At 38.2% G+C, this 14185-nt stretch overlaps 1 protein-coding gene across 1 annotated transcript in view; it reads left to right on the top strand.

Annotated features, from left to right (window-relative positions):
* STIM2 (stromal interaction molecule 2) overlaps positions 1 to 14185 on the top strand; it is a gene marked incomplete at its 5' end in the record, with an annotated part of 64906 nt that overhangs the window by 34294 nt on the left and 16427 nt on the right. The window contains 2 exons of the mRNA XM_082282480.1: positions 1725 to 1855; positions 12571 to 12685. Coding sequence (XP_082138606.1) covers positions 1725 to 1855; positions 12571 to 12685 — 246 coding nt within the window. The remainder of the gene's footprint in view (positions 1 to 1724; positions 1856 to 12570; positions 12686 to 14185) is intronic.

Genomic DNA, 14185 nt, shown 5'->3' with positions numbered 1-14185 from the left:
TGGTCTGGTTTAATATTTAGTAATTAGTAGTAATAATAATAATTACTATTTTATTAATTAAATATTCAGTAATATTTCATATCTAGTAATTCAGTATCTAATAAATACAGAAATCTGTCTTTGAATTATATGAAATAGTTCTAAAAGCAACACCTCTCAGTTCTTGGACAGTGTCAGTGAAGCATTCATTTTTTTTTTCTGCTGACTTCCGTTTATTTGTTTTCATTTTTTTTAATTGATACATGGGAACAGATAACAGATATCTGTTAACTCCTGTATAATAAAACTTAAGTATGAAGTAAGAATGCATTGGCTCATGTCTAGCTGTGGAAACCAGTCCTGTTAATTATGTGTCTGAGATTCCAGCTATGTCATGGTTGTTATCTTTGCACTTCCAGCTTTGTAGCCTTATGGATTCCTTTATTTTGATTTTTAGTTATTTTAAAATTTGTATTAGACAGAAAAGCAGAATCATGCTAATCCAGCTGATATGAAATCATAAAACAAAAAAATTATTTTTCTCTGAAAACATTTGATTCCTCTCTTTTTCTAGATGTGCTTCCTTTACTTATATAAGCGAGCCTTTTAATAAATTCTATAGCAACATGAAAGCTTAATTCTTTGATAGATTAGAAGAAGCAAAAATTACTCATATGCTCCCTCAATTTTTACTTGCATTGATATGATTTAAGTGTAATGTAACAGTTTATGGAACTAGTCAGTGCATTTTTATAATGGCTATTACAGTGGGAATTGACTACCTTATTGAAGTTCAACTTTGAAAAAATGATTTCTGTATCCTTCTCAACATTCTGTTCTTTGCTGGTGTTCAGTACATCAGAATTAGTGAAATAGCTGCTATTAGTTAATGCCAAGGTCTATGCAAGGCCAGTGTGATGATGGTTGATCATCATGCATTGTGGAATTTTGGAGCATTTGGCAGGTACCTTGTAGAAGGGAAAGAACACGGATTTAGCAATTTGATGTGCAAGCTGAGCCATCAGATGTGCGCAAATCATGAGCCTTCAGTAATGAATGCAAATGAAAATGTACTATTTTTGACTTGGAATCCTGCTCTACAGTGGCTGCAGTTTGTGATCAGGGTGTACAGAACAAATACGTTGTGTACTACTATCAGCTGAATTTTCTTTGCAGTGTGCTTTCTGCTCTTGCAGTCCCTTGAGTATTTTGTGTTCAGTAGTACTACCTATTTAGAATTTGATCTGCAGTGTGATTGCCATCCCTTTGTTATCTGTTTATGAGGCTATGATTGTATGACATGACAATTCTTTTTCTTTTCCTCCGCTGCTCTTTGTTTAGTCCAGACTTTCAGAAGGGAGGTTGTGAAATGCGGTGACTTTATTTGCCACTGCACTGACATGAACTAAAGGTTGATGATAAAAGAAAAAGTGGAGATAGTAGGTTACTGGGATGGCAAAAATAACTGGAAGAATCAAAAACTATTCTGGTCTATTTTTTGGGACTCCTTTCTGGATAAAAAAAAGAGTTGATTTACACACACAAGCCTTTCACTTTTTTGGTAAGAATTACTATTTTATGGTTAGATATGACATCTGTGACCTGGTGATTATATGTAGTGAAGTACATGTACACGATACAGAAATTTAAACCCTTTATTTTGCTTGGGAACTTTAGATTCTGAGGTGACAGTAAGTAATATTTCTGGTGGTGTTTTTTTTTTTTTTTTGTCCTCCCCGCTTCAGATCCCTGCAGTTCACTCAGCCCGCCGTGCTTTACTGAGGAGGACCGGTTCAGCCTAGAAGCTCTCCGCATGATCCATAAGCAAATGGATGATGACAAAGATGGTGGTATTGAAGTAGATGAAAGTGATGAGGTAGGAGTAAAATAACTTTACTTGTGCTTACATGAAGTCTTTTTTTATCCTTTTGTTTTGTCTAGCTGCTCTTTATCTTTCTGCACTTGAGTAGTTGTTGCTGTTTTTCTTAAGTCAGCCCTTTCCTCAGACAAATATGGAAGGAAAGTCTAATTTCTATATTTTTCTGAAATGGGATGTTACTGTCCATTGTTCTAGCCTGAAGAAAAGTTTTGTGTGACTATGTATAAAAGTTGCTACTTTTACTTTTTTTTTTTTTACTTTTTTTTTTTTGGTGTAAGAGGTGGGCAAATGGTGGTAGGTTTAGCTTGCAGTAAGGTTGATGTGATCCATTCCTTAGTGTTACAGTTTCTTTGCTCAAAGTTTTCTTGCTTAAGGCATCACTGGGCTATCCTATTTACCTTAGATCTGTTGCAGGCACTTCATGGTGCAAATCAGTACCTGTTACAGACAGCAGACTAGAAGAAAGATTTCTGGTTTTGCTTACATTTACAGGCAAGTAGTAAGAACATCGTACTTACTAATGGTAAATTAAGTCCTACGACCTAAGGAAGGTTATGCAGACCTGCCTGAAGCTTTTTGTGTCTGTCCTTGAATGAGTTTGGTGGGTGGGCTCCTGGTGGACCTGGCAAAGGACTTACCCTTGCATTTACTCAACTTTACCAGTGGGATTCTCAAAATTACTGGGTAGGAATGGAAATGTCTATGTAGTTTCATTGTGCTTGCTTATTTCGCTTTCTGGCCATTGTTAGGCACACGCTTGAGAACCCAGGGGGAGTGAAGATGTCCCCTAAAAATGAGGGTATTGTCACGTGGTTCTGACACCCATTCTCACTGTAGATGAATGTGAGAAGAATCTAGCCCTGTTTTGTCATCCTTTTTTGTAACATTTAGGGGAAGATTGTTCTCCCTGAATAAGTTATGAATTATCATTGTCAAATTTAATGTGATGCTACTTACTTTTCTGTGTGCCTATGTGCAATCAGCATCAATAGGCCCCATCCAACCTGACTCTGAACTCTTCCAGGGACTGTGTCATCCGCAACGCCTCTGTGCAACCTGTTCCAGTGCCTCTCTACCCTCCGAGTAAAGAATTTGTTCCTAACATGTAGTCTAAATCTCTCCTGTTTTAGTTTAAAACCATTCTCCCTTGTCCGGTCACTATCTGTCTGTGTAAAAAGTTGCTCCCCCTCTTTTTTATATCCCTCCTATATGTACTGAAGGTTGCAATAATATCTTCCTGGAACGTTCTCCAGGCTGAACAGTCCAGCTCTCTCAGCCTGTCTTCATAAGAGAGGTGCTCCAGTATTCTGATCATCTTGGTTGCCTTTACTTGTTCTGACAGGTCAATGTCTTTCTTGTGCTGAGGAGCTGGAGGCAGCACTCCAGGTGGGATCTCACAAGAGCAGAGTAGACCTGCTGGCCACTCCTCTTTGAATGTAGCCCAGGATGCCGCTGACTTGCTGGCCTGTGAGCGCACACTGTTGGCTTATATCCAGCTTTTCATCCACCAGCACCCCCAAGTCCTTGTTGGTAGGGCTGCTCTCAGTGACTTCTCTGAGTCTGTGCTCATGTCTTGGATTGCTCCAATGCAGGTACAACACCTTGCACTTGGACTTCATGAGGTTCTCATGGCCCATTTCTTAGGTTTGTCCAGATCCCTCTGGATAACCTCCCTTCCTTCTGTTAGTTCAACTGTGCTGTTCAGTTTCGTGTCATCTGCAAACTTGCTGAGGGTGCACTTGATCTCACTGTTGTTGATGAAGGTATCAAAGAGCTCCTGTCCCGAGAGAGCCCTGATGGGCACCACTCATCACTGGCCTCCACCTGGACATAGAACAATTGACAGCTGTCTGGCTGTGTCTGTTCAGCCAGTTCCTTATCCACCGAATGGTCCACCCTTCTAATCCATCTTTCTCCAATGTGGGGATAAGGATGTTATGTGGGGCTGTGTCAAAGGCCTTTCAGTGGTCTAGGTAGATGACGTTTGTTTGGTCTTCCCTCATCACCTGCTGCAATCACTCCCATCATAGAAGGCCACCAGATCAGTCAGACACCGTTTGTCCTTAGTAAAGCCATGCTGGATTGTCTCAGATCACCTCATTGTATGTGCCTTACCATTGCTTCCACAAGGATCTGTGCCACGATCTTCCAAAACACAGAGGTGAGGCTCACTGGTCTCTAGGTTCTCAGGTCTTCGTTTCTTCTCTTTTTCAATAGGAGGGACGTTTCCTTTTTCCCAATCACTAGAGACTTCACCTGACTGCCAGGAGTTTTCAAAAATAATGCATATAGGCTACTTTTGTTATTGCAGAATGTTTGGGACAGTCACAGTCCAGTCTGCAAATTGAAACATTAGTGATGGAGTGTGAACTTCCTGAGGAACTTCCCAGCACTTTGATTATTTGTCTTGATTTGTACTGCATTTTTATACATGGAAGTTGAGAAAGTTAAAAGAAAATACTGAAATATTTATACATTGGAAACATTTTATTAGTATTCAGAAGATTTTTCCTGGTTTCCAGTGGACCATCTTTATAGCTGACCTTAAGTTTCTTCCTGTTCCAGAGGAAGCAACAGAAGCTACTCTAAAAACCTGTTTAAATGGCTGAAATTATAATAGTTGATGAGGCATGCTGTTCAGCTGGGGTAATTAGAGATGAGTGAAACTGTATGTTCAAACTACACATTGTGCATAAAATAAGATGACTTAATTGTAACCCTTGTTTCTGCTAGTTCATTTTTAATTATTGAAGAAATATTTAATAACCCACTCCCTGCAAATTAGCGCTTTTCTACATATAATTTCCATGCAAATCAGTGATGAATATGTATTTGCATAGAGTGCTTTCTTCTAAGACATTAAATGCAAACCTGAAATTAATGAGAAATACAGTTTAATTGCAAGTTCAGCTAGTAACCTCCATGTTTTTCTTGCAGTGCTTTTACTAGATCTTTACCATAATTTTAAAAGATCTACATTTACACAACATAGTTACATAGTTACCTGATTACAGTAGGTCTGAATATGTACTAAATATGTCCTATTTATATTTCAGAACCAGATTTTTTTTTGTTCTGTCACAGTGGGTAATGCTGCTTATCTTGATTAAGAATGAGGACTGATAATTAAAAAACCCACTTTATTAGAAGTAAAGCTTACATGAAATACAGGGATTTTACTTAACAGCAGGGAATGGATTTTCTGTTTTATGCTGCATGGTTTTTACTTGCAAGCCTCCTGAAGAGCAGCATATTGAGTATGTTGATCAGATGTTCATTAGCTTTTTATTTGGCAGGAAGAATGTTACAAAGCAGAATAACTTTCTGCTGTTTAACCAGCACTACAACGGTGTTACAAGGGTATATTTACACCAAGGAAGGAAGTTATTGTTAATAAGTTATTTTGAGACAGGAAGGTAAAAAGAGCTAAAGATGTTGAACTATTTATTTTAACTATATTATTTTGCTAGTCCAGTTAACTCCCAACAGTGATTCCAGACATTTCATCTGCATGTGGTTTATTTTTTCCTAGTGTTTTCATGCCCTCATATAGGTTGTAGCTTGTTTCTCCTCTGTAAAATGAAGGTCCACATAAAACTGTTCTGTAAAGGAGTTTTTCTAGGATATTAGAAAATTTGAACTAAGATATTTCTTATTTCTTCAAAAATTGTCTGATACTGGAAGACCTTTGGATGTACTTTGTATGGACTGGAAAGAAACTTGTATTTGACCTTGATAAAATTGATGTGCAGAAACCTGATCTAAGTTTTTACTATGGGATTTAATAGTCAGCAAAACATGAGGGGTTTTGTTGAAGTCTTCTAAGGAAGTTAGAGGGGCTCTAGTCTGAGCATGGAGTAGTTGTTTTTTTTCCTTATTATTTGGTATGGTACCACAGAGAAAAGGAAGAGGGAAGGAAAAAAACCCCTATGCTTATTATAAGGGCAGGCTAATACAAATTTTCCTATCAGACCTAGATGCTGATATTATTTCTTTATATGTCAAGGATTGCAATTGTTTAAGCTGGTTTCAAGAGGTCGGCTGTAAACAGGTAGCTGAAAGGGAGAACATAGTATTACTGACTGAGGTTTTAGTCGTGTTGTGGGAGGCTATCTGCCTCAGGAAGCATCTGATGCACCATGGGAACGTGTTTTGTTTTAATGATGAGACACAAGCAATAAAACAGACTTATCACATGTTGACTATTTACATTGGTTTTTCCTGTTTATAAAGAACTTCCATATGTAGGTCCTACATCCAGTCATTTCCTCAAGGAATCTCTCTGCAGTACTAAAATAAGTTGATGTTTTTGAAATATTAGTAATTTACTGTGTTGTTATTATTATTAGTAACTTAATGTCTCACCAAGCTAAAGGCACAAATGTACAGTTTAGCATGGGATCTCTGGGTAGATCGCTTCATATTTTGTTTAAGTTTTTTTAGGGAGTGAACTGGACTTGTTACTTAATAAAAAAACCCCAAACTGAGCAAGCCCCATAGAAAACCACCAATGCCCTACCCCATGCTGTCCCCTACAACAACAACAACAACAACAGAAAAAACAAACAAAAAAAAAAGAAAAAAAGGAAAACAAAGAAGAGAGACATGAAAGTACAGTAAGGAGAATAAGAGACTGCAGCATTGAAAGCATCAGAGAATAGCTTTTAGCAGTGGCAGGATGGTCAAAGAAGTTGGAACCTCAAAGATGATATGCCGAAGTGCCTGACTTAAAAATGTTGTCTGGAGGCAAGAATCAAATAGAATCTAACTTAAGTGGCCTAAACCAGGGAAGATGATTTTGTTCTGTACAGGAATAGTAGCTAGCATGATCTGGAATAGTAATAGTATTATAGCACTTTGGCTGTAGGAAGTTTGACAGGGATAGGGTTCATTCTGTTCTCTGGAAATATACTCTCAGCAAGATGTTGAATGTCCTTTCGAGTTCCCTTAGTATTTTGTTTTTGTTTTTGTTCTTGTCATTTATGTAATAAAAGTCCTTAAACTGGAGTTCATATTTCTGTAAACAACTTAATATTTTGATGACAGCTGTTTAGACAAAATTCTGCATGTGGAAATATATGTGCTGCAGTGGTTCAGAAACTGAAGACATTATAACTATTTTGTCATGACACTGGGATGGCTCCTGAGTGTGTTTTACATCTCACTGTGCAAGACATCTGTTACAAACATCAATCTTTCAAACAAGGATTTTGAGCTTCCTAACCAGTGCAGCAAACATTTCCCCCCAAAGCTATTGGATTACTTTGACTTCTTTAATTTGTTGTGGCTCTCTTAATAGGGGTCTTTTATAATTTTTTTTTTTTTTGCACTCAACTGCTAATATATTTGTCCCCAGGCAGAATGTGTTTTAGCCTCCTGAAGTTTTGTAAGCAACTCTTAATATGTCTAGTCAGTTTGTTTTTTCAGAGCAGGATGAGGAGCCAGGTCTTGTGTGAAAACATTGATGGTGTTAGTTCACATCTGTGCCTGTGCAAAGAAGCCCTGTAGAGATGTGCATGTGTTATCATGGGTACAGTTGCATAGAAACCTGTTCCAACGTGGTTTGGACTAGACCTATCTCACACTTTGCCTCCTTGGAGGTACTTAAGCTAATATGTAGCTGTCTGCACCTCTTTATTTACTCCTGCTACAATGAAATGATCCCTTGACTGAAATTCTATCTTGACTTTGAAGAGATTGCAAAGTTTACTTTGCAGCAGATAGCTACAGTTTTGTTTTGAGCTGCAGTAATCTTTTTTCAATAGAATGTGTAGGTTACTTAAGATATACTTGGTAACACTTTCCTGGCCTACATTTTTCTAGCCATGTTTTGTTATTAATTTTATTAATAATATTATTAAATATGTTTTCTTATTTTACTTCATAGCATTTCTGTAGGGTAGGCAATCATACCTGAATCCTAGTAAGTTGCCTTTTAAAAGCACATTTGCCATCATAATTTAATCAGTACATTTGACATTGTAATAGCTGCAACAAGTGTTGTAGCAACAGATGCGGGGAAATGTACTAAGAGGCTGTCTCATAGTGACTGGCTTTATCTGAAGGGTTATAGGAAATCTGAAGTTGTAACTTTTGCAGGTTTCCCTTTGAAGGAATAAAACCAAAGGAAATAACACTGTTTGAGGAATAGATGCTCAAGGGAGAGAATAATACCTAGCCAGAAGATGTTACTAATTGCTCTTGAAGTAAACTTGTCAGTTAAAGGGTCTGTTTTAAGTTGATGAAACTGAACATCATAAACTTGAGCCTTCACCCAGAACAAAATATAAATAGCATGAGAGTGCTTCCTGCTGCAGTTAGTGAGTGTGGTTAATTTTACTTTTCCAGTGGCATTCTCAAAAGTATGCAATTGCTTGTTTGCCCTGCAAGTGTATCTTGCAGCATTGATGTTTTAACTTTTTAAATTGTTGTATTTGGGTTTAGTTTGCAAGTTCTCTCTCCAATACCAGTCAAACCGGTATTGGATTTTGGGGGAGGTATTTTATTTATTTATTTATTTTGGTAGTCTCTCTTTGGGTTGGTCTTTGGTCATTAGTTGACTGGATTTTGGTGAAAGTTACAGTACTAAAGCCTTTCTGAAGAGGAAGGAAGGTGGGGGCATACCTGATCCTGGGACTTTTCCAGGGCTCCCCAAGTCCTGTCCCCTCCAGGCAGGAGAAGGTTTCCTTTGGAGTTGTTGCACTGCTGAACCTTGAACTTTGGGATGTTAATCTTTGTAGAGGTGCAGCTATTATAGGACTCTTGGGATCAAAACTGTAGTTTCAATGTGTAGGTGTGGTTGTTTTTTTATTCTCTACTTGTTTTTGAAGTAATTACTTTGACAAATGGTTATTTTTGTTTCATGCAGATTTTTAGGTAACGTATCTTCTGCTTTCTTGGTTTCAGCTTTGTAGTCTTAAAAGAACTTCTCCTTCCTGAGTAATTATGTTGGCTAAGATAATCCTTAGATGTATTTTTCTTAGAGCTTATTCTTTTAACCTCCCATTTAGAGTTATTTTTGTAACCTTTTCTTTGTATACTTAATGACCAGGGCAACAGAAGAGAGATTAGCTGCCATGACAAGGAACAGAAAAATCCTCTTTTTAACTAGAGTCATTCTGTTTTTCTGTCTTTCTTCAATTTAGGTCTCAGTTCTTTTTGTTAAAGAAGCACTTCCATATTAGACCACTTTTGAAACAAAAAGAAAGATGTTCGATGTTGTTATGTCCTCTTCATTGGTGAATGCGCATATTCCTTGAAACACGATGACCTCTTTCCAGCTGTGTGCACTGTAACTTTAGTGTTGTGGCCTTGCGGTGTTGGAGAACCTCTCTGAGGAAGTCATCGTGGTTATTTTCACAGGACCTGGGAGCAATATAGGTAGTTCAGAACAGAAGAGGGGTTTTTCACTTGGAAGAAGTTCTCATAGATCTGCTACCTCTGCCCCAGAGGAGTAACTGTACCGGCTACTAACTGCAGGCTGCTTTCCAGTTTATGTGTTGCCACTCGCATTTCAAAAAGGCACGTAGTCAAATATTCGAGTCGGTGTCTCGGTATGCACCGGGTGCGCTCTCAGCCTTTCTCCCGGGAAATCCCGTGTGCGGACTTGGATCCGCGCTTCCCGTGCCGCTGTTGGGCCCCCTGCGCCCTCTGCGGGCGGCGCGCCGGAACTGCAGGAGGAGCTGCCGATGCGTGTGCCGAGGAACCCGCGCTGCGTCCCGGTGTTAAATCGGGATGCTTTCCTGCGGGTCCTGGTCGTGCTGAGTCTGGGGACAGGTGTAACCCGTTGAAGCTTTTTGTTTATCAGTTGGCGTCTTCCTTCTCTCTTTACTTCTAACCATGTGAGTAGTATTGTTAACAGCACTTCAGATTTTCCTTGACAGCACTTGAAACTCAGCAGAAGTTTCATCTTTCGGTATTTTACAGCCTTTACTGACAACTATCAGTAAAGGTAGCAAGTTTGTACAAACAAAAGTGGCCTGACCTTTAGCTTAGAAGATGCAAAATTGGCTCAAGCCTCTATATACAACATATTCTGTCCCTCTTCAGAAATTTGATCGCCCTGCAACACTTGTTTTGAAAAAAAATGTCCATGCCCAACATTAGGATTCTCCAAGGGTAGTGCATCATCAGTCACTAGAAAGTTGAAGAGTGAGTGCTAGCATTTACCTTAACCCCCATGTGAAAAGAGATAATCTTTACAGAGAGGGACATATAATACATGTTTTTGCTGTACTTTTAGTGAGCTTTTTGCAAGTTCCCGAAAGATACACTGGGGGTGTCAGTTGATAGTAGATACTTGCAGTCTGGAGGGAAAAGGTAAGGTGAGAAAACATCAGTTCTTTCCTGCTGTTCCATCTGTAAGACTGGGCTATAATCTGGAAAGGCTTAGAGACATTAGTGGATAAGAAAATTATTTTGTTTTTCTTGTTGTTTAGTTACCGCTGTTCAGTGTCGACTTTATAAACATGGAGTGGGAATGAGTAAGATAATCCATCTTTCATTTCATGTTGTGTGACAGTTGTAGAATTTGCCAGCTTCATGGTAGTATTGCCAATGTGGGAAGTATTCATAGTTCCCACTTGGGTGATGGAATATGCAACAGATATTTTTGCATTTGCATACAGTTACAGGATACAGTCCTGTGTTTATTAAACCTTTTTACTGCTGCTGATCCATGGTTTTTCAGAAGTTCTGTAACTGCTTTTGCCCCAACAGGCTCCTATTTTCAGTTCTCATATATTTCATCAGTTTCTCATGTATTTTTCATGTATATGCATGTGTGTGCGCATATATATATATATATATTTATATATATATCTCAATTTATGTCATTCTTATATACATGGGGAAGAGGAGTTAAAAATACTTATGCAGTTTGTATGGGCTAAATGGAGCTATTTTAGGAATCAAAAAGCTTTACAAAGCTAATGTCTGACAATCAGGAAATGTTTTGAAGTAATAGATAAATAAGAGAGGATTTGCATCCAATCAGTATTTGGACACTATGGCTCTGGGTTCGTTTAAGGAAGGCAGCTAGTATTTTATCCCAAGTCCATCAATTAGAGGAGAAACTTGAATCCATTCACATAGTTTGAGATTCCCTTACATTCTAGTAAAAAGATTTTAGTTAGGGAGAATTGGTAAATGTTAGCTTTTGCTTGCATGTTTCTGCTATTGTATTCTGTCTCTTTTTATTAAGAGTTAATAATACTGTTTAATGCTGGCTACTTTTCAGTATCTCCGGCAGCTTCTGAATAGTATAACTTCTAGATTTGTTAGAAATTGAGCTTTTGTTAGAAATGGAGCCTTTGCAGAATGCTCTGCACTTAAATTATTACCTGGACTGAATTTTAAGAATTGAGCTCTTCTGCAGTGCATCACTAGCTTGGCTTTCTTCCTCACCTCCCTTGAAGTGGTGATGGCATATAATCAGCCATATAAAAGGCTTTTTTGACTTAGCTGTCATGGCTGTTTGTAGCTGGTTTTGTTTGAGCAGCTTTATCCTTCAGGAACAGAAGAAAGCAAACTATCTACTGTGGAAGATTACTTAGTTTTCTGGTACTGTTAGTACCAGCTACTGGTTTTCTGATACTAATACTAAAGTCTTCACCCACAGAGACTGTTCATACAATGCTTTCAGGGACTGATACTTATGGAAGGTTTCCACTATTAATGGGAGGTGGTTTGCTAACCAGTATTCCAACTTTTTGAGGCCCGTATGAAATAAAAAATAGAATGGGTTTTACAGTTCCATGGCTTTTCTTGGGTATGTATTTGGAGAACTGTTTGTAGCGACTAGTGGAATACTGATACAACACTGCCATCAGAAAATTTTATCATAGAATCATGGAATGGTTTGGGTTGGGGGGGACCTTAAAGGTCACCCAGTTCCAATTTCCCTGTTGTAGGCAGGGACACCTTCCACTGGATCAGGCTGTTCAGAGCCCCATCCAACCTGGCCTTGAACACTGCCAGGGATGAGGCATATACAGCTTCTCCGTACAACCTGTGCCAGTGCCTCACCACCCACTCTGTATGTCATGATTGCATGATCTTCCTTTTTATCTGTTTGCTAAAAGGCTTCCTATTAATTACTGAAAATGAAGCAGCTTTATGTAATGCTTCTGTGCTTGGGGCGTAACCACTGAGGAATGATTAACAAGCAGAAAATTGGCCCTCAGATGACTTCTGTTTTTCAATTTGATGAATAGAAGTCAAATTTTTGTTGTCTAATCAAAAGACTAATACTACTTAGTAAACAGCTTACTCTCATCCCTCAGGCAGTTGCATTTAACTGGTATAGCAGGATTCAGGCATTACTCATCCACAAATGACTGACACACTTTCAAATCTTACATGGTCTTATTTCCAAGGAGGTGAAGTTGGTTAAATGTCATCAGAATAGAGAAATATGCAGTATGAATGTGTGGTGCATTCCTGTAATCACTAAATCTAAGGCATCCTAATAATGTTAAACTTAGTATACTAGAAACTGCATCATCAGTTTTTCTAGGATTTAATAATTGTGAAAAACAAATCTTGTAAGAGTGTTTAACTTGCCTTCTGAGTCTTTGATGGAGAAAACTCAATCAATTCTCTGCTGCTTGCATGGGGAAGCAATAGCAAAGACTCTATCTGATTTCTGTGTAGTTTCTCTTCAGAAATTGTCATTTCAGCATTTAAGATGATGTTTTTTCCCTTTTCTTCAGTTTCTAAGGGAAGATATGCAATACAAGGATGCCTCTAATAAACATAGTCACCTGCACAGAGAAGACAAACATATCACCATTGAGGATCTGTGGAAACGCTGGAAGACATCTGAAGGTAGGTAAAGAAGTATAGCTAAAAATGATGGTGGTTATTAACATAGATATAATTCAACAATTTTTCCACCAAGTATAGAGTAGTGAATGGAGGACCTCTTGAAGCATCTTCGTGAATCTGTTTCGACACTGTTATTTATAGACACAAATAAACCTGACTAAGAACTCATTTAGTCCAGCTAGAGATAATTTCTTCTTCACGTGTTTGGTATATTGTAAGTAAATTAAGATATCGTACGTGCTCATCTGTATGAGGTTCTAATTTATCAAGGTGACTGGTGCAAGTGCTGAGTTCCAGATTAGCATGTTTTTAATTTAATAAACCCTGAGGGTTTCTCTCAAGCTATTTTAAATTATCTTTATGTTGTATTAAGTGGAAAATTCAATGCTCTTTGATTTAAATTTTATTTGAGCTACAAAGATCTAGAATTCTTAGTCCAAAGCATTTTTGAAAATCTTCTTAAACTTGGGATACAGTAAAAGGTACTGATTAGCCAACACCACCAGCCCTCCCTCACCCTGATTTAAATGAAATAAGTAAGTTGAGCCAACTATTCCAAGTATCAAAGGAGTATTTAATCAACAGTACAGTGTTCACTGCCAAATATGTCCCAGGATACAGTGATTAAAAAAGAGATCTGGAATGTTAGAATTGTTAGGAGAAAAATACTTAAGTTCCCCACCCCAACTCTCCTTCCAAAGGTGTTGTCCTGGTTCCAGCCAGGACAGGATTAATTTTTAGCAGTAGCCAGGAGGGAGCATAGCTAAGGCCCGAGTGTTATTCTGTGCCAGCTCACATCATGGCTGGGACCCCAGCAAAGGGAGTCTTTCTCTCTCTTCTGGGGAGAAGAGGTTCATTCTGGTCAAGAGACATGGGCAACATACGGGTTTGGTATTTGTTTATTGTCAGGGGCTTTCCATATGAGTAGTTTAATTTTTCTTAACCTTTGTTACTGTATTGTTGCTGTTATTGTTCGTTTCCTTACCTCGTTGCTGTTTCCAGTAAATCGTTCCTGTCTCAACCCGTGATCTTTGCCCTTTGTGCCTCCAGTTGGAGAGGGAGGGGAAATGGCACGCATGTTTTTAGAAGGAGCACTAAATTTGAAAATACCATTCCTAAACCATGACATGTTCTAATGGCAACCATAGAGAGATCGAAAACTTTGTATGGGTCAAACAGTTGAAAGTAGGAACAAGAGAGGAATGAAACCAGGAACATGCCATTGGTTCATTCTGCTAATGTAGGAAGTCACTTAAGGGCATTCTCATGGAATGCATGAAGTGTTTGGTATGTAGTAAATATCTGTTTTAATCAGCAATTTTTAGCCTCATCTCTTCAAATATTCTTTAAATAGTTATTCACTTAAGATCTTGTTCCCTGAAAGTATTGCAACTAAATTATCAGAAAAAATTGTCTCGTAATTTTTGGTCTAAGTCATGAGTAACTCTTCAAAAATTTAGGCTATAGTGATACTAGAAGTATAGTTTGTCTGTTGTGTAT

The sequence above is a fragment of the Coloeus monedula genome (genome assembly GCF_965178545.1).
Source record: "Coloeus monedula genome assembly, chromosome: 5".
In the NCBI taxonomy this organism is placed as follows: Eukaryota; Metazoa; Chordata; class Aves; order Passeriformes; family Corvidae; genus Coloeus; species Coloeus monedula.
Note: the sequence above shows the minus strand (reverse complement) of the source record. Positions and strands in the feature narration are given on the sequence as shown.